Source organism: Mesocricetus auratus, unplaced genomic scaffold (genome assembly GCF_017639785.1).
Source record: "Mesocricetus auratus isolate SY011 unplaced genomic scaffold, BCM_Maur_2.0 Super-Scaffold_100008, whole genome shotgun sequence".
NCBI classification, from domain to species: Eukaryota; Metazoa; Chordata; class Mammalia; order Rodentia; family Cricetidae; genus Mesocricetus; species Mesocricetus auratus.
The window spans coordinates 55743689-55765045 of record NW_024429192.1 but is presented as its reverse complement, the minus strand read 5'-3'; the positions used below and the strand labels follow the sequence as shown (position 1 = coordinate 55765045).

The 21357-nt window shown below is 38.4% G+C and overlaps 1 protein-coding gene across 3 annotated transcripts in view; it reads right to left on the bottom strand.

The window, feature by feature from the left end:
- Positions 1-2326: 2326 nt before the first annotated feature.
- Positions 2327-21357, bottom strand: part of Sec22a (SEC22 homolog A, vesicle trafficking protein) — a 51192-nt gene continuing 32161 nt past the window's right edge. For 2 of the 3 annotated variants that reach the window (XM_005071524.4, XM_013114428.3), the window contains exons 6-7: positions 12101-12166; positions 2327-3192 (exon numbers count right to left, since the gene is read on the bottom strand). In XM_005071524.4, coding sequence (XP_005071581.1) covers positions 2992-3192; positions 12101-12166 — 267 coding nt within the window. In that variant the 3' untranslated portion in view covers positions 2327-2991. Of the gene's footprint in view, positions 3193-10083; positions 10182-12100; positions 12167-21357 lie in introns of those variants that run through there. The other variant, XM_040750864.1, reaches the window with a different exon arrangement.

The window sequence follows — 21357 nt, the reverse complement described above, 5'->3', positions numbered from 1 at the left end:
GAGAGAGAGAGAGAGAGAGAGAGGGGAGAGAAGCCTATGACAAATAGATAACTTACACAATAAGCAAACATTGTCTAATTAAGAATTCTGATTACTTTAGCACTTCCCAGGACCCCAAATGAGAATTTTTTTCCAAATTCATCAGGACCGAGGCACACATTTTACCTTGACAGAGCAGTCTGACTTGCTCTCTCCTAACCCCAGTTTCCAGGTGCTGTCACACCCTCTGCATAGCAACGGCAGCTCAGCCCTTCTTTGCATTCACCCATTTCTGTTCACATTCTGTTAACACTGTATCTTACGGCTTTTCTTGGCAAGTTGTTTTTTCAGGGAAAAGGCTAAGTAGGAATACATTTCAAAACCAGACCAATAAAGCAGGCAAATGCTTTCAGGTTATGACAGAGAGTGTCTGCTCTTGGCACAATCAACAGGCAGTATTTCAGAACTGGCTAAATTAAGATAAAATACATCTATTAAAAAACACCAGGGAAGACTGTTGTCACAAATAGATACAGTCCTTTCATTAGTCCTACACTAGTAGAGACAGCCTGGTGCAAAATTATAGCTCATTTGCTTAGCTATGTGACATGCAATTTGGGGACCCAATTATTCTATCTCTTGTCACATAACATGAACACACACACACACACACACACACACACACACACACCCTCACTAGAACCCTGAGGAGTAGACACTTAGGAGTAAACATGTGCTTCAAATGTAAGCTATCAGTATCACAGCTCAGACACTAAGGAGGTCCCTTCTAGGACCATGACAAACACCAGGGCAGCTATATACCCTCTCAGGGATGGCAGTGGTATACAGAAAAGATTATTTATAGCAGTTTCATTCTGTACATTAAAATGCAAATATTTTCTTACCCAAAATAGCTGATGAAAACAAAGACAGAAAAAAAAACCAAACAAGTTAAGCTTTTAGAAATAATCAGTGATTTTCAAGTGTCCCTGCTGAATGAATTCAAATATAAACACTGTAACTCAACTAAGTGATGATGATATAGCTCCTGAACTAAACTGGTAAGAGAGCTATCAAATACCAAGGTGTAGTAAAACCACAATTAACCAGAAAGCCCAAGCTTTCTCTTTAATTGACTATTTACAAGGAATCTCTTCTGCTCTACCCACTAGCTTAGAAACTGTTCCTAAATTGAACCACTTTACTTACAAGGCTCAATAAGTACAAAATGCAAACACAGTCCATGTGGGATGGCTTAGGCCCATCTGATGCATCCTGGGGCATCTCTTAGAAGGTACAGGATAACTGTGCAGCTTTGTTACAGCAGTGACCTAGATGGACTTAGAGTTGGTTTTAAATAAACCGTGGCCATCATAAATCTACTTACTGCCTTCCTTCTACCTTATTCTTCTGAGATGGAGGGGTAGTGAAGGTTCCAGGCATGAAGATCTTCCAGGTCTGCAAGTGTCCACATAGTGGGCAAGGCTGACAAAGCAGGTCAGTGATTTGACCTGGATTCCTTCTACTGAGTAACTACGCCCCAACAGGAATTCCATATCAAGTCAGAATCCCATGCAATCTTTGTCTGGAATCTTTTCTTTAAAAACAAAGGCAAATCACTCATGATGGCTTCCAAACCAGGTGACTTGCAGATTTTTGCAAATAGAATCAAGCTGTGCTTCCATATTATGAATTCAAAATGACTTAAATCGTCTTTCTAAGAGTTTAAGAGTGTCATTTCAGCTGGGCGTTGGTGGCACACGCCTTTAATCCCAGCACTTGGGAGGCAGAGGCAGACGGATCTCTGTGAGTTCGAGGCCAGCCTGGTCTATAGAACGAGTTCCAGGACAGCCTCCAAAACAATACAGAGAAACCCTGTCTCAAAAAAAAAAAAGTGTCATTTCTTCTGGATACTAGTTACCTCCTCAAACCAGGAAGTAATGGAGTTCTAAGGGGAAGTCCCTTTTCTTACCCTCAGTACGTCTGCAGCAAGCAAGATGGTTTCGAGTGCAAAACACAACTAAATAGTGCTGTGTCACTGAAAAATGTCATTCCCTTTGCAATTTCCTATTATCCTCTGATCCACAGAGGAGCTCTCATTTTGGTGCCAGGTAACAACTTGCACTATCACAAATGAATGTGCCACTTAGGTTTAGAGCCCTGACAGGTATCAGTATCTTGTAAGAACTTAGTAACATTTAATTGAGTGTTGGCAAAGTGACATTGATTTTCCACTTGGAGGAGGGGTTCCCGTCTTTGTTAAATACTTAAAATTTTTTAAGGTTAAAAACTAAGCAAATAATAGTATACACAGTACCCAAATGATAAAGAGTTTGGGAGACCATAATAGTCAAATGAATCATGTATTTTTAGTGATTTCAAAATAAACAACAAACATGGTCTAGGAAGAAAACGTGTGTCACTGTATTGTCAGGATTTGTGACACATCTAGAAATGTGCATCTCAGCCTTCTCCCACACCATGTGATTTTTCCAGAGTTAGACACCGGCAGAAACAGAAAAGTAAAGGAACCAATTTCACACCATTCTGGACTTCATAAACTCTTGGTACTATAACTGTGCAAACAATCTGGTATTTAGTACAGTCGTTGTTTTAGACCGTAACATTCCAACCCTTGTAGCATCTTCTTCATTGGTCTACACTAATGCCTCACAAAGGCAAACTCAGGTTGTAGCGTTCCTGCTTGGTCCTGAGAGCATGTTCCACACCAAGGTTCTGGTTAACTGCCAGGTCTTCGGGTGATGTTGGGCTTCTCCTACTGTGATAAGCCTGATATTCCACTGCAGGATCTTCTCAGGGTTTTCCTAGCATGTTCTGCATGCTCACAGGCATGCAGGCTAATTTGTAAAACCAAGAAGGGAAGATGGGGCGAGAAAGAAAGCAGAGCTTCTCGTGTGTGGCGACTGGTTTCTTCATCACAGTGGCAGTTAATATATGTCGTCTCCTTTGTCCCCTGAAGGCAAAGACAGGCAACACATCTGAAGGGAGATGTCAGACATCATGGTCAGGAGCCTTGCCTTGGGCTTGCCTCAGCCAGATCTGCAGTGTAACAAATGCTCCCACAGTCACATGAAAGAAAAGCTGCCAGAGGTTGCGCAGTTCATAGAGATACATGTTGCACAGACAGATTAAGCCAAAAGTCAAAAATGATTTGACATTCCGCCAGCTGGTGTAGTACACGAGTAAATAACACTGTTCAAAACATAAAAATGAAAGATGGTTAGGTTATAGGAAAAGAACTAGATGTGCTAACATCAGAGTAAAACATAGAAATAAAACAAAGGTATTGCCCCCAAAGAATAAGATAATGGAAGCTATCAAAGATATTCAGCCATGGGAGTTCCATGGCTTGAAAGAGAAATGAATTTTCCCTTTATATTTTTCATTTTTCAGAAGCAAAGCATTTTGCATCATATGTTAAATGGAAGTACAAGCATGTGACTCCCGTGTAAGTCAGACTGGGGAAATCGTCCAAGGAGACAGGGAATCAAGATAGATAAACTGCTGGGTTCTCAGCTTCGTGTGCCATCCCCACCCCAGAAAGAAAACTCGGGAAGACAGAGCTTCCCACAACTCGAGTCTGACAACTAAAGAAAGCAACAAGTCTCAGATGCGATGAACAGTGAGGGATGGGGTGTGGGTAGGGGGCAGTGAGGAGCTGCAGAAGTTGGGTCTTGTTTCTCAGTTGCGAAATAAACAAATGAAGCTGGTATCTACACAGCTTATGCTGGAGGAGGGGGTGCTATTAGCTTGCTTCCATCATTTAATTTTCAGCAGTTGTTTCTTGAAAGGGTAAATATAAAGCAGAAAGGGACAAAGAGTGACTATTCTGATGACACAGTAAAAGAAGCACCCCCCCACCAGCCCTAGTATTGTCCCCCATATCCTTTATTTTCCCCCACAACATGTTAAAAACATGTTTATTCTGCTCATCATCTACAGTTCCTGACAGTCAAGGATTTAACTATCTTGTTCATTCATTTCTCTCCAGGGAAAGTGCAGGAATGTGTGTGCTCATGAAGTCTTTGGAAGGAGCAGGAGTCTCTGTGAACTGCATCCAGACTTCAGAACAGGAGGTTATAAGGGTGTTTCTGACAAACATTAATTCTTACATGAGTGAAGATTTTCCCATGCTTAACAGAATATACATCAGGAATGATGCCTTTAATCCCAGTACTTGAGAAGTAGAAACAGGAGAATCTCTGTAAGTTCAACGCTAGCATGGTCTAGAAAGTTCCAGGATAGCAGGACCACACAGTAAGACCCTGTCTGCCTTTAGAAAACAAAAAGCAAACAAACAAAAAAAACTTTGCTATCTATGTGAAATGAATAAAAACATTTATTTTATAAGAGTGATTTTCACTGTGGACATAAATTTTTTCCTTTGAAATACTTTTAACTTGGAGTCACTGCTACAACACCACACATCAGACTTTATACCAGGACATGATCACAGCTAGCACTGTTAACTGATGGGCTTCAATTTTGTCCTGTGTCCCATTAGGGACCTTTTTCCCACTCAGGATTCTGTACTGCACTTAGCTGTCAAGTCTCCTCCAATCTGTAATAGCTTCTTAGTCATGACCTTGACAGACCTGATACATATTCATCAGTTATGCTGGAGCTATGTTCCTCATTTGGATTGTCCAGTGTTCCAAGATCAAACTAAGCATATGTAATTTTGCCAAGAACAACACAGAGGTGCCAGACAGTATGCTTTATCATTGCTGTCAACTTGGACCACTTAATGGGAGTGTCTGCCACCCACTGCTGACTCTGCCAGCATCAGTTATTACAGTGGTGTTTGCTTAAGAGTGATTTAATAGTGACTTTCTATCTCCATCATTCTTTATTAATTGGAATTCTCCTGTAAAGATCTTTTATTGTATTAAATATTTTAATTGATGATTTTGAAGTCTTTCAAAGGCAATGAAAAAGATGCCTTGCAATGCAGAGATCTGGTTGATACCATCTTGATCAAACTTATTACACAGCTAAGAATTTTCTCTAAACCAAAAAGAAAACAATAAGAAAAAACCTTGAAATATGAGAAAGTAAAAACAACATGATTGCCAACTATACAAATAATGTGAAAGGTGGTCTTTTCCTTATGAGTTTTTGTTTCACAGTTGAAACAAGAAGTATTATAACAGTACATGATGTGTTCTGGAATACATGTGGAAGAAATAAATAAAAGTATTATAAATAGGAGGAAGTCAACATTAAGTGTTGACAACAGAAGACTGTGACAAGCATCTATTTTGTGCTATTTATAGTAGTCATTTTTAAATACTACAGGTAAAACTGAAATGGAATTCTTAAGATTTCAAATAAGCCATAGAAAGACAGGAAAAGGAAAATTAAAAAATTAAAGAACAAAAAATAAGCCCTAATATGTCTATAGCTCTATTACACATAAATAGCTTACATACAGCAACCAAAACACACAGATTGGCAAAGTGAACTAAAAAAAAACAAAACTAATTTTGCTGTCCATCAAAAAATTATCTCAATGTAAAAGTACAGAAAAGGATGTGTCATGCACTTTAATACAAAAATCAAGAGTACTTATAATAGTATAAATGTCAAAACATTTCAAAGCAAAAAAGGTGATGATACATGAGTCAAACTGCCAAGATAACAAAGCAATCCCAAATTTGTTTAAACAAAAACCACATAACTTCAAACACATGAGAAAAAACCAGAACTGAAATGAAAACCCTGGAAAAGTTTACAACTCAACTCCTAACAAGAGCAGAAATCAATGAAATTGAAAACAGAAAGATAGAAGAGAGAAAAAAAATAAACCAAACCAAAACAAAAAATCTGATGGAATGAACAGCTGGTTCAATCAATGAAACACAAACTGACAATATAAATTACCAACATCAGAAAAGAATATTATCAACATTGTAGATATCAAAAGAATACTAAGAATTACGACTACCAACTTTACAGAAATGGACCACTTGCACAAAACCCCCAAACTACCTTAATTTCATCTATTGAAACAGAAAATTTAAATCGTTCTACAACTATTAAGAATACTGAATTTTGGGCTGAAGAGATGGCTCAGAGGATAAGAAGAGGTCCTTAGTTCAATTCCCAGCAACCTCATGGTGGTTCACAACCACCTATAATGAGATCTGGTGCCCTCTTTTGGCATGCAGGCCATACATACAGGCAGAATACTATACACATAATAAATTTTAAAAAAAGAAAACTGAATTTAAGATGGTATATAGCTAGGGTAATAAGGACCACATGATTGTGGTGGAAGGAATCATAGATCAAAAGAACATAACTCAGAACCCAGAGAGTCTCACACAAGTGCACCCAACTGAGTTTGTATAAATGTGCAAAAGCAATTCAGTGGAAGAAAACAATTAATAAGGAAATGGTGCTGGAGCACTTGGTCATGTATAAACAATTAAAGAAAGAAACCTTAACTTGCATCTCATAGCACAAATAAAACCTAACAAAAAATCCTGACCGTACATATAAACCATAAAGCAATGAAACTTAGAAGAAAAAAAAAAAAAGAATTCTTCAGGACCGGCTTAGCCATCTCTGCGCATGTTAACCCGTACACACAGAGATTAAGGAAGTGTTATAAAATGTTAGCACACGAGCCATAAAAAATCATTAAATTAGCTTTGTAAAAATCAAAAGCATATTCTGCAAAAGCACTTAGGAAGCTAAAAAGACAAACTACTGGAAAAGGATAGCATAAGATACATATGTGACAAGGCTACTTTTAAAACTCTTTTTAAAAAAGAAGCCCCCAAAAGTAAAAAATAAACAATCCAATCAGAAAACAGTCAAGAGATAGGAACAGATATTTCACTGAAGAGGATACACAGATGAAAAATAAGCACATGAAGCAATGGTAAACATTATTGACCATTAAGGGATTCCAAAGTAAAAACCATGATGAAATACCACTATGGTGGCTAAAATAAAACAAAGTACCAAATATTAGGGAAGCTACAGAGAAAGGGCGGGAATGTGCAGCACTCTGGAAAATGGTTTTCTATTAAAGATGAGCATGTAGTTACCACATAAGCCAGCAATTGTACTTCTGGATATGTATCCCAAATTAATGAAGACATAGCTACACAAAGGCATGAAGCCAGGCATGGTGATACATGCCTGTAACCCTGACATGAGGTTGAGGCAGAAGGATAGGGTTTAAACTTAACTTGGGCTATACAGTGAAGCCCTGCCTCAAAAAACCCATCAACTATATAACAGCTTGGATGAATCTCCAGAGAATTATGCTGAGTAAAAGAACAATCACAAAAGGTAAGGTCTAACACTTTATCCACTGTGGGGATATTAACAAGTAGACTTTTAAGAAATTGCTAGGTCTAGACAAGATAAAGGGCAGCACACCTATAATGGATTAGTGGACTTAAAAGAAGAGAGACTAACATTTTCCTGCTATGTAAAGACACACCCAGCAGGCAGCCTTCTCCAAGCCAGAAGAAGTGTCTATCGACACCTTGGCCTTCGACATCCTAGCCTCTGGGACTGTGAGAAATAAACACCTATTGTTTAAACCTCTTTCTAGCCTATGTAGGTTTGGCAAAACTGCCTTAACTGATACATACATACTACATGGTTCCATTTATGTAACATAGAAGGAAACATGAGGGATACTTTTGGTGACAGGAATAGTCTCTATCTTGACTGTTGGGGCCCAGAAAGATGACTCTGCTTCATCTTGGCTTAAGTTTAGAGAGTTCAAAACTATCCTTACTCTTCCAAGGTTAAAATCATAAGACCTAAAGGTCTAAGACATAGTTATTGTATGATGTTTGGTCTTGGTCATGGATGTCTTTATCTAAATAACAAGAGACTTGGTCTGAGATATGGTTACTCTTAACCCTCAAGGCTACATAACAAAAACTTTAGTCTAAGGCATGGTTACCAAATGTAAGAAAGAAAATGGTGAAAGATTTCTTTACCATGATACAAGGAAGAAACAGAAATCTTTCACCATTTTCTCCTTTTTGGTTTGGGTATATAAGAATGCTGAAAAATAAACTTGATGTGTTCAGTATTCACTGGATTGCCCTCCTGATTCTACCCTGTATCTCTGCCTTTTCCTTAGCATCTTTACCTGTCATTTCTCAATTCACACTCCCATCAGGTACAAACCAGGCAAGTCAGCTGGATCTAACTGAAGCCCCACAAAGATTGGCACCGCAATATGGGGCTACTACCGATGGCTAATATACTTGCCTGTATCAACATCAACACAGCACTTATGATATTGTATTATTGTTTTCAGGATGGTACCACAGGGAAAGCCAGGTAAAAAGAATTTACAGAATTTCTCCTATTATTCCCCTTGAGTCTACAATTGTCCTAAAATGCTTTAGCAAGATATATATATATATATGTATATATATATATCTGAAACTTTATTACTGTGTGTAAGATATTGGTGAATAAAGGTGGGCATACATGTGCCATGGCTTGTGTGAAGGTCAGAGGACAGTTTTTGGAGTCAGTTCTCTTTATTACTGTGTGTAAGATATTGGTGAATAAAGGTGGGCATACATGTGCCATGGCTTGTGTGAAGGTCAGAGGACAGTTTTTGGAGTCAGTTCTCTTACTTTTAGGTGGACTTGAGGGACTGAATCTGATCATCAGGGTTGTCTGCTGAGCCATCTTACCACTCCCATTTGTTTTAACTATTTATTCTTTGTGCACACATATTTGTATGTATGAGTGCGAACACCCCAAATGTGGAGTCAGAGGATAATGTTTCAGGAGTTAGTTCTTTTCTTCTTACTTGTTTTGAGCAGGATTTCTCTTTTTAATTTTTTTTAATTTTAGCAGTTTCTGTTTAAATTCTATTATTATTGTGTCAGTATAGGTACCAGAACATACCATGAACATACCATGCCACAGAGCATGCATGGGTATCAAAGGACAATTTTGTGGAGTTGATTCTTTCCTTCTACTTTTACATGGAATACATGACAAACAGGTTGTCAGTCTTGCATGGCAAGCACTTTTACGTACTTAGCCATCTCTTTGGCCCCTGAAGCTTACTTCATAAATATCTCCATGCATACTGTATGTTCACCCATGTACATATATATATATACATACATACATATACATACATGTATATATATAGAGATGAAGGAAGTGTTACAAAATGTTAATAGGTGATTCTGCATATACCAATCTTTTAATTTTTCTGTAAGTTTAGCAGTTTTGAAAGGATAATTCTTAAAGTTTAGAAACGAAATAGATTATTGTGTTTCTGCTGACCCCAGTTCTACTTGAAATACTTGGTATCAAGAGTAATCCTTCCTGGCAGAGCTCTGGGTATCCATCAGCTCTGGCATCCTGAAGAAAAGGGCAACCAGGTCTGTAGTAGTGAACTTAAGAGATCTGACTTAACACATTAAAACATACCCTGACAACTGGAAACACAGCAATTAAATAGTAAAATGTAACTGCAAAAAAATAGTTACCACTCTGCTCAGCATTTTTGGAAAGTGGGAGGATTCTTAATATAGATGCAGGAAACTAGTCTGCTTACCATTTTTAATTTTTTAAAACTTTATTAATAAAACTTGCAAATAGCCAGGCGGTGGTGGCCCACGCCTTTAATCCAAGCACTCGGGAGGCAGAGGCAGGCGGATCTCTGTGAGTTCGAGGCCAGGCTGGACCGACAGCCTCCAAAACAACACAGAGAAACAAACAAACAAACAAACAAAAAAAAAAAAAAAAAAAGAAAACTTGCAAATAGGCTGGGTATTGGTGGCAGACGCCTTTAATCCCAGCACCCGGGAGGCAGAGGCAGGTGGATCTCTGTGAGTTCAAGGCCAATTTACAGAGTGAGTTCCAGGACAGCCCCCAAAACAATACAGAGAAACCCTGTCTCAAAAAAAAAAAAAAAACAAAAAAACTTTCAAATAAAATATACATCATACACAAATACCAACCAGACTCAAATTCTGTCATCTCAGTGAACTTATATACACTTAGAGTAGCCATTCTGAAGCTGTGGATTTTACAGTCTCCTTTCTTAAAGCATGAATTTATTCACTTCTCTCAAGTGATACCTGGTTGACATTACTCTCCCATTAAGCAGTTCTTCCAACTACTGTAGTCTGTTCTGGGTGATGTATGAGGTGTGCCTGGCAATCAAGAGCCTGTTGTGAAGTAACACAGACAAAGGTCCACATCACTAACTAGCTGTAAGAATGGTCTAGACCTCAGTGAAAAACATGGTGCTGATAAAAGGACTAGTGTGGGGTTTTCTTGTGATGATTTAATGGTACAATGAGAATAAAGGCCTTAGTAAAACACAGGAAGTCAGTAACTGTGCCAACAGGATTAGGCACCAAACATTACCTATGCAAAGCAAAGCAACCAAAGCTTTACCTTTATAAGAGTTACCATTCATGAGATTCCATTCATGTTAGAATCATGATAGCAGTTATAAAATTATAGCTATAATATCATAAAAATGTACAAATTAAAAAAAAGATTCTAGGCTGGACGTTGGTGGCACACGCCTTTAATCCCAACACTCGGGAGGCAGGCGGATCTCTGTGAGTTCGAGACCAGCCTGGTCTACAGAGCGAGTTCCAGGACAGCCTCCAAAACAATACAGAGGAACCCTGTCTCGAAAAACCAAAAAAAAAAAAAAAAAAAAAAAAAAAAGATTCTAACAACCATAGTGAGGCGGTGGTGGTACACACCTTTAATCCCAGCACTTGGGAGGCAGAGGCAGGCAGACCTTTGTGAGTTCAAGACCAGCCTGGTCTACAAGAGCTAATTCCAGGACAGCCTCCAAAGTCACAGAGAAACCTTGTCTCAAAAAACCAAAAACAAACAAACTAACTAACAAACAAAAAACCAAATTAGGAGTATATATATCACCACAGTATTGACTTGGTTAGGGTAGAAGTAGCATGCTATAGGGGATGAACCTGGGATTTAAATTCTGAAGCATTAGCTATGACTCCTCCCTTTCCTGGACACTGCTGAGTGCTTCTGTTCTTGTTTTCACAAATGAGACAATAACCTTGCATGATGGGGCATGGGAATTAAAGTGGAAAACCCACAAAAGAACACTGTATAAAATTAAACACGGCATGCATTAACAAATGTATGGCTTTACATTACCTGTATGAAATGTCCTCTGTCCTAATGAAATCTGTCAAATTTAATAGCTTTCTACAGACAACATTAAGAAAATTTAAAGATTTTAAAAAGTGAAGCCACTGAAACTAAAATTTATAATTGTTCATGTTTATGTAAAGTTCAAATATTCACCAAAGTATTTCCCTAAAGATTTCTACAGAATTTTGGATAATCTTAGGAACATATAGAGCTTTACATCTTGCTAGCTTTTTCATTCTTCTTTCCTATATTAACAAAAGTTAGGTCAAGGGTCCCTGTTTGCTCCTTACGTTCAAACCAAATCTTTCCTAAGTTTGGGTTACTGGAATGGTCATTCCTCTCATCCCTCCCCTGACCAGTCTTCCCTATTATGCAGGAGTAAAACCTGTCCCCTCCTTGAGTCTCCTGTACACTCTGTTTAAGTGCTGGTTGGTCTCCCTTCTCAGTGACAATATTTCACTACCTTGCTGTCACTGCCACAGTTTTGGTTCCCTTTATTTCCATCTGAATTACTAGAATCATCTCCCAACTGGTTTCTTAACCGCCTGCCTCTCTGCTCTTACAATCGTCCTATTCATCTCTACTAACTTTAAAATCCTAAAATATTACTTTTGCTGCATCACTCCCTATTCAAGGCTTTCTCCAGAGCACAAAATCCTCTACCTGGATGCTCAATAATTCTAAAAAATCTAGAAGCAGCCTTACTGTTGTAGGAACACAGCATGACACCCCTGAATCCCCAGCACAGAGAAAGGTTCCACTGGGAACCTCTGTCTACTCAGATAGAAGTGTATGTTACAAAGGTGACCGAGGCTCAAATTAAAAGAAGCAAACCAGTCAGGCACCATTTTCATGTATTTTAAATATATGGACAATTATTAGATGCAACACCTGAAACAAACAATAATGAGGAAGAGTTGTTTACAAATGGGAGAAAACGTACCTGGTAAAGGCAGGCTGCTGTTCCAAGGAAAAACGCAATGATGTAATTGAGATCTTCACCATCACTCTGAAAAAAACCAAGATAGATTACCTTTTTGCTGGCAGCACCTATTGAAACAGGATAGGGTATGGACAATGTTTATGCACAATTAAATATTTTACAGAGCAATGTATAAAAAATTATGAGTCTTAAAAGAGAAATATAAAATGTATAGTAAGACAGAGGAGAGGGAGGGCATGCTGGAGAGATGTCTCAGCAGTTAAAGCATTGACTGCTTTTCCAGAGGACAGGGTTCAATTCCCAGCACTCACATGGTGACTCAAACATCTGTAATTCCATGGGATCCAATGACTCCTGACCTACATATGCACCAGGTACAAATGGTACATAGACGTACATGCAGAAAAACACTCATACACACAAAATGAATTGAAATTCAAAAGGCAGAGAGATGGGAAGTTGAGAAAAACTCCAAGATTTCCGTGTCTTGGCTTCACCTATCAAGGGCATCTCACCCCAGGGAAGTTGAGAAGTACCAGGGAAAAGCTAGCTCCCTCCTAACACATCAAGTCTCTTCCTCCTAGTAAAGCTACATAAACATACATAACACCCCAGTGGGTGACCGACCAAGTTCCTCCTGCTCACAAGGGTCACAGCCTAAATACAAACTAACAAACTTTACTACCCAGAGACACATCAATGAATTGTCCAATAAAGTAACTTAACATGATAAATAAAACTGTAGCAACTGAAAAGCTACTGTCCACTAGAGTGTGCTAAATCCCAAAGAGAAAGATCAGGACTGACTGATGCCACCGTGCTAGCAAACAGCCAGAACAGTCAGAGCCTGTGCCGAAGAGGTAGCTATCATGCTGTTCTTTGGTTCCTGCAAAGTATCAACAGTCAGCTTCGGTGTCTGTATGAGCAGAACATAACACCTGGGCTGGAGGAGTAAGTGTTTTTCGTCCATGCAGGAACAATATACTAGGCCCCTTTTTCTTATTTTAGAAAACAATTTTCTTTTTCCTACAGGATCTCATTATGTAGCCCAGGACAGCCTCAAACGCTCAGTTCCTTTGCCTCAGCTTCCTCAATGCTGGGGTTTCTGAGTGGGGAGGGGCATTATGTAATAGAAATAAGAGCAAATTGCTTTAGTGCAGTTGATTGGGTACAGAATAGTTCCTACAAGGCAGAGGAGAGATCTTAAAACAGGAGCATCAATCTTCTTAGGATGCTCAGGTCAGTCCTCCCCCAGAGGCAGGAAGGGTCAACTTGAAGCCTTTTCAACTTTTATAATTCAAAGACAGATTATTTTTTAGTCCCTTTTCCTGATTATAAAAGTTTACATTCATTGTTGAAAACTGTGGAAGACACAGATTATATAGAGAAGCCCACATAGTTTGTAATCTCATATATGAGAAAAACTATTGTTAACCCTTTTGTGCACTTCTGGTTCTCTGTCTCTGCCTCTCCCCACCCTCCACCCCCAAAGAAATGAGACCATATGTTTGCATACTGCTTTTCAGTATTTTGGTTGTATCATAAATACTTTCCCAAAACAGTAAATATTCCTCTAGCACAGGCAATGTGAAAGAATGTACAGCTTTTCACTATGTAGTAGGACCTAACTACTGTCCTATAAGGTAATGTTGGTTTTCCTCTAAACTTACATTGTCATTTGAAGCCTCTCTTAATTGCCTTAAGTTCTAAAAGCATGTTTCCAGAGTCAGTTTGATCTGTGCTCAAATCTGTATTTACAAGCTGTATTTTTTTTATTGCTTAGCTCATTTTTTTGAAAAACAGAAGTAGATAATTTGTGCTTCGTAGTAACTAATCCAAACATTTTAGAGTTCAAGACTCTTAGGAAACTGGTGTTTGATAGCCCCTGGGCTTGTGGAGTCTGAGCCTCCATCCTGCACAATGGGAAGATGAGACCCATAGCAACCTCCTGGGTCATTTATACCAGCTCCTGGAAAGAGATCACAGGTCTGCTGACTTCCAGGGCAGCATCTCTACTGCTGTCACAGGGTTCATTTTCCAATACACCATACAGAAATTACTTCTGGGTTGGCATCGGCCTAATTATCATTGTTTCAAGACTGATCTTTAGAATTCATGCAATAAAAACAATGTGATAAAAGCTTATGCATTCCTGAGGTATCAACTCAAAACAACCTTATTAACATCTGTAAACTCAGAACAAAGCTAGGGAGAAAGTGCAAATAATCTAATTTACACATTACTGTGAACATGAAATCAAATTTATCAACTTATATATATGTACACACACACACACACACACACACACACCAAAGAAAAACTTAAGTGCCACATATTTTAGCAAATTCCTCTCACACTAAGAAGTGTTACTAATCTAGAATAAGCAAATTTGTGTCAAGTCTTTTTTCATTTTCTACACACTGTGTGTATAAACACACATATAGGCATACACATACACATGCAGCACATGTACGGAAGTCAAGGAAAGATGCAGGAATCCCCTTCCATCCTGTGGCTCTAGGACTCGAACCCTGGTGGTTAAGACTTGGCAGCAAGTACCTATACCAGCAGAGCCATCACACCAGTGTACTTATCCTGAATTTTTAAACAATAATGACAATATACAGGAATGTTGATTCTTGTGAGCCTTCTAATTTAAATGTGGCACAAGCACAAGGTCACACAGTACAAGATAAATACTGCAACCATTTTTAGTAGTCAAAGTATTTATAAAGCCAGGGTTATAAAACTCAATCTTTAAATTAGTACCTATATACTATTCAAAATCAGGAAATATATAATTTATTGTTCACTATACCTAAATTTATAATTTCCAAATAAATTCTTTACTTGTTTTTCCGTCTTTTTTAAAGGCAGAGTCTCACTGTGTAGTCCTGGCTGATCTGGAACTCACTGTGCAGCTCAGCTTGACTTAGAACTCAGAAATCCTCTTGCTTGGACATTTCCAGTGCTGAGGTTAAAGGCATGTGCCACCACAGGCAGCAAAGCCTTTACTCTTTAATCAAGTGTTATAAAAATATGCTGGCTGTTGATTCTGGGACTGCCTTTCTCCTCTTTCACCACCAAGATCTGAAGAACTCCACTCAGGTAAGATTTGTACAAAATTCTACAGGGAAGACAGCTTCAGGAAGCTCTATTTAAACTTGTGATTTAAAGAGAATGTCCCTAACATGAAACACACTAATAACCCAGGGGAGCCTAGATCAAGTACAATGGCTATAATGAAGAAAAAAATAACTCTTTATCCCATATAAGCTGTGAATTTAATTCTAAGGGAAAAGAAAAAGTGACCAACAGCAGTTCATTGTGCCACAAAAGATTTACCTGTATCTGGAATTTTGGTACTTGAAAAAATCCACCAATTAAATTGGACTAATAAGAGATTTTTTTTTCCTTTCTTCTGTTTGCCTAACTAAGAGTGCTGTTTTTCATTACTGAGAATGCTGAGGCTTGAACCCAGGGTATAATATATAAGAAATATGTGAATTTAAAAAAATACTGAATCCAGGGTATAAGTAAGAACTGATATCCTCCTAGCCCTGCCCTTGTTTTTTCATAATTATAGATTTATTTAAATTATCATTTTCAATATCAAAATGGAACAAAAGAGAGAGCAGTCTTGAACCTATGAGAGCAAATTTTGTAATTAGCGGGAATCAGTATGAGTCAGAGTCAATTACTAAAGTTAAAAGGGATGGAAGGATGGATTGAGTGTCAGAGGACACACTTTTGTCAAATCTGAAACAAAAGTTAGTACGGTTTTTGCTAGTACTTATCGAGGAAGAGACATTCACAATTATCAAAATGTACTCTTTTTTCCCACAGAGAAGCAACTATTGTGAATTTTTGAAATTACAAAATATTATAAAAGAAGATGCTTCTCAAAAGACACTGAATTTGCTGTTTCTAAGAACATTAGATTTGCTTTGACCATTCAAACAAGAATGAATGCTTCAGACATACACATAATGTTCACTATGAATTTCAATACATTTGCACATGTTTATGTGTCCGTTTCTGTAATGAAAGATAGGCTTTAATGGATATGAAAACTACATAAAGTCCTCCCTTTTTCTCCACTTTAGCCTCTCTGAGCACTGGGGTCCAAATAAAATAAATCTGTTACATCTAAAACAGCCTTAAAATAATTATTACATTCAGTCATGAATAATCTGAAGGCCCTGCCATTGTTTTGATGAGCAATATTTATATGGTTCAAAGTAAAAGCAGTCTATGAAGAGGCACTTAGTAAAGCTTTGCTACCACTCTGTTCTCCATCTGTCAGTTCCCACCATGTTTATTACTTTCATACCCTTCAAGAGTTTATTTATGCAAACTGAAACATGCTGTTATTCTACCAGACAATCCATGGGGCGGGGGAGGGGTAAGGGGGCAGGGACTAGTGGGTACAAGGTCAACAGATCTGGCCTGTATTTTACTGGCATTCTCAAATGGCTATTACCCTGAGGGTACAAAGTTATACATGGACCTTAAAACACAGATCAAATTGCTGAACTAGGCTCCATTCTAACTGGGGCATCAAGGTCCTCACATGGTCTATGCAGGAGGGGGACGCAGGCCCCCACAGGCAGAGAAGCCTAATCCATGCTTTCTAAGAGCAGGCTGTACTTTTAACTACTGCCAAGTAGAGCTACACCTCACTGAAGAACATCAAAACATCAAAGCTCAGGGTAAGAACATGCCTCCCTTTCCAGTTTCCCTTGGACTTAACATCAAAGAGAAAATCTTTGTTTTACTGTTGGTTTTTAAATTACATTTTTTTAAGACATGGTCTCACTATGTCCTGGAACTCAAGAGAAATCCCCCTGTCTCTGCCCCCCAATTGCTGTATTAAAGGAGTATTCCACAGGCCCAACTAATTTTTTAGATTAGCCTTAGGTGTACAGAAAATTGAGACCCTGTACGCCTCAATTTTCTGCCTCCCTCACTACCTGCTCAGTTTCTAGTAACATCTGGATCAGTGTGGTACATATATCACAAATACTGAGCTAGTACTGACACGTTATTACTGACTAAAGTCCACTCACTCTTCCTGTTATAGGATCTGTGCTTTGGACACATGGACAATGGCAGGCACCAACCATTATAGTCACACAGCACCATTTCACAGCTCAGATAATCTCAGAATTTACATACTCACATCTCTTCCTACCCTGGCAATTACTGAATTTACTGTCTGTAGGTCTGCCCCTTGCAGAAAGTATCCAGTATGTAGTTTTTCATGCTGGCTGCTTTCACCAAGCAATATGCGCTTGAGGTCTCATGTCTTTCTGCGACTGACAGCCACTTCTTCTATTACTGAATGGCAGTCCACTGTATGGATTACTACCATTTACCACGGACCTTCCATTATCACTTCCTTGAAATCATGATTAAGTTAATATAAATATTCACATATTGAAAGTGCTCTACTCACCTGGTGAGAGACACTTAAGAGCACTATTGCTAGATGATAGTGTAAAGCTATGTTTAGCTCTATGATAAATAGTCCAACTGTTTTCCAGAGTGGCTGTAACATTTTGCACTCCCACTTAGCAGCAAACGAGAGTTCCCTTGTTCCACATCTTCATCAGCATTGGGAAGTGACAGGTGACTGGGCTCGGGGCCTGTTTTAACAGGTGTTTAGTGGCATTATCATGAAAACTTGCAGTTCCTTGATGACATACCATGTCCAGCATTTCTTTACATGCCTGTCATCTGCAGCATCTTCTGCAGTGAGGTTGTCTACTGGTCTTTTGACCATTATCAATGGGTTGATTTTCATTCTTAGTTTTGAGTTTGAGGATTTCTTTGTGCATTTAAGAACCACCGTCTCCCTTCCTTACAGATTTCTATTTATGTGAGAGAATGTATATTATGAGTGTGCAGGTGCTCCCAGATGTCAGAAGGAGGTGTCAGATCCCCTGGAGCTGGAGTTACTGACAATTTTGAGCCACCCAAGATGGATGCTGGGACCTGAACTTGAAGAGTAGTAGTAGTAAGCACCCTTCCCCATGAGCCATCTCGAGCCCTATAGCCAATACCTTTATCAGAGATGTTTCCAAGTATCTTTTCCGAGCCTATGGCTTTCTCATTCTGTTGATGGTGTTTTTCACAGAACAGACTCTGTTAGGCTTTAGTGATTTTTAGCAGCATATTTTTCCTTCTCAACACTTTTGGTACTGTACATAAAAACTCATTTTTCAGACCCTAGGGCCATACAAGTTTTCTCCTATGCTACTTTTAAACCTATTATTTACAAATTTTAAGCTTTGTTCTTTATGTTTAGGTCTATGACACATTCTGAATTTCTGTTTATTCCTTGGCATGTGGCTTTCCAGTTGCTCTAGAACCATGTTAAAATGACTGTCCTGTCTCCATTGATTTGCTTTTGCTTCTTTATCAAAGATCAGGTATCTTTATCTAAGTTCTTGATTCTGTCACAGTGATCTACTGCTTATTCTTTTGCCAATACACTGTCTTAATTACTGTAGTTTATGGTAAGTCTTAAAGTTGGACAATGTGAGCCCCATTTTTGTTCATCAGTACTGTGTAGACCATTCTGGGTATCAAATAGTCTGTCCCTTACATAGGGCTCCTAAAACCCTTGTAAATAAAGGTGCTAGAAAAATCTTTATCTCATATTCATCTTTGATACTAGTCCTGCCACAGATCCCCTAAGATCTTTCTAATTTCCTGAGTTACAGGATTTGACCCAGAATTCGTAAACCTCTTGGAATTTCTTGTGTAAGGAGAACAGCTTTTGTCCTGATAGACTCCTAGATCAGTGCTGGATACAAAAAAAAAAAAAAAAAAAAAAAAAACACAGCTAGATGCATGAGATTTCTGTCTCCATCCCAATCTTCCAGGGAGGAGAGGGGAGAAAAAAAGTTTAATAACCAATCATGCCTTCCCCCAATCTCTAAAACATGGAATTTGGAGAACTTCTAGGTTGGTGAATATCTCAGCATGTGAAGAGGGTAGCAAACCCATCTCCACAGGGACAGAAACGCATGTCCAGAGCTTTTCTAACCTCTCCCTCTGTAGCTCTTAATTTTTCTGTATCCTTTGAAATACCCTTTATAACTAACACCAAATGTGTTTCTGAGACCAAAAGCTATTCCAATAAATGACTGCTCCAAAAAAGAGAGTTGCACAAACATCCAACTCATAGTCAACTGGTCATCAGTACAATTTGGTTGTATATCTGGCATCTGAAGGGTAAGCCCATAAAACCGAGACCTTAGCATGTGAGTTCTAACTCGAAGTAGACAGTATTAAAACTGAACTAAATTGTAGGACACCTAGATGGAATTGGAGAATTGCTTGGTATGGAAAGACCTCCCACTCATCTGGTGGCAGAAGTGAAATTTTGAATTTTTTTGGTGAGAATACAAAATAAAAGCATTTTTCTACATATTGGGTATTTTGCTTTTCCATATAAACTTTGCAATCAATTCACGGAATCCACAAAATAATTTTGTAGGGACAAGGATTATCTTTAGTCTCTACATCAGGACAGGAAGAACTAATACCTCAATGATACTGAGTTTTCCTCTCTAATGTGGAATCTCTCCATTTATTAAATCTTTGACTTCTTTGGTCAGAGTTTATAACCTAATTTATGTCACTACTGTGCATGTTTGATTTGTAAGTACTTCTTTTTTTTTTTTCCAAGACAGGTTTTCTCTGTGTCCTGGAACTAGCTCCATAGACCAGGCTGGCTTCGAATTCACAAAGATCTGCCTGCCTCTGCCTCTCAAGTGCAGGGATTAAAGGCGTGCACCTGCACCAACCACCACCACCCAGCAAATTCTTCTTGTTTAGTACTTTCAAATTTCAATTGTTTGTTGCTATACTTAGCCTCCCATCTTATTATATAACTATAATCACTACATAGCTTCAGGAGCTTTTTGTTGGTTCTTGGGAGTCATTATATAGCTAATCATGCTATCTGCAAACTTATTTCTTCCATCTTATTGTATCAGCTAGGATTTCCAGTGCAATGTTAAACAGAAGTGGTTGGAGGAGGTATCGTCACCCTATTTCTGTCTTAGAGGTAAAGTACCTAGTTCCTTGTCATTAAAGGTGTTAGCTTCTTGAGATTTTAAAAGTTCTTTTACTCCTGGTTTGTTCCAAGCTGTGGGTTTTTTTGTTTGTTGTGTTTTCTTTATGGATGAAGGTCTTTTTTGGATTTTGTCAAATGCTTTTCTGCATCTATTGATGTGATCATGTGATTATTATTTCTCTTTTAGACTGTTGAAGTGATAGATAGCAGTAATTGATTTCAAATATTAAATCAGCATTGCACACCTGAGATAAATCCCACTTGGTTGTTGTATAATTTTTATTCATTACTAGTTTTGATTTATTAATATATGCCTAAAGATTTCTGCATCTGTGTCCAAGAAAGATAAATGGTCTATAAAGTTGTCTTTTAAAAATATAAACAAGCTGAGAAATCAGTTACAAAAAGTCAGTTACATCCAAGCAGCAAATAGTTTGATGAAATTGTTCTTCTGAAACCTAAAACTGCATCATTGCTATTAGGCAAGTGTATTACTGATTAAAGAACACAGATCAATTAGCAATGAAGAGAAGCTCAAGTCACTGCAGTATTCAAAAGCATAACAGGCTACAGTACACAAAATCTTCCTTCAGTTTTTTCATTATGAATGAGAAGGAGGAGTACAAGACAACTGAGTGCATGAAGGAAATCTAAGTCACCCTTAACAGGCTGTGCCAGAGAGATAGCCTTGTCTGGACCTTTAACATACAGGTGCTAGGCCCTGAGACCTAGCTTCCACGTGATCTTGTAAACAAGGCTTTGTGATAGGAAAACTTGTCTCTACTTAGGGCTATTCTAGCTAGAAAAGCTATCTCTTTACACACCTACACCACTGTTTTTTTCTATTACATCAATAAAATGTTTTAAAGACTGCCTTATTTATTAGCTTTTCAGTCAGCAGTTTCCACATTGCCAGTTTCTTCTCATTGACAGCTTGCCTGCATGGCTGAAAACTGAACTTCTGATAGAATAAATCCAACCTAGCAGAAGGATGGGACAGAAGGCAGAGGGATGACAGCCAGCATCCTATGTCTAAAAGGGGGCAGGAGTTTTACCTGTGAGTAAACCGTTTAGAAGAGAAACTGTGAAGGGAAAGTCCCATGAATCCTTTTTAGGAGCCATGGTGTTAAGACCCATGATGTCATCTGCTTTCTGTTAGCTTTAGTTA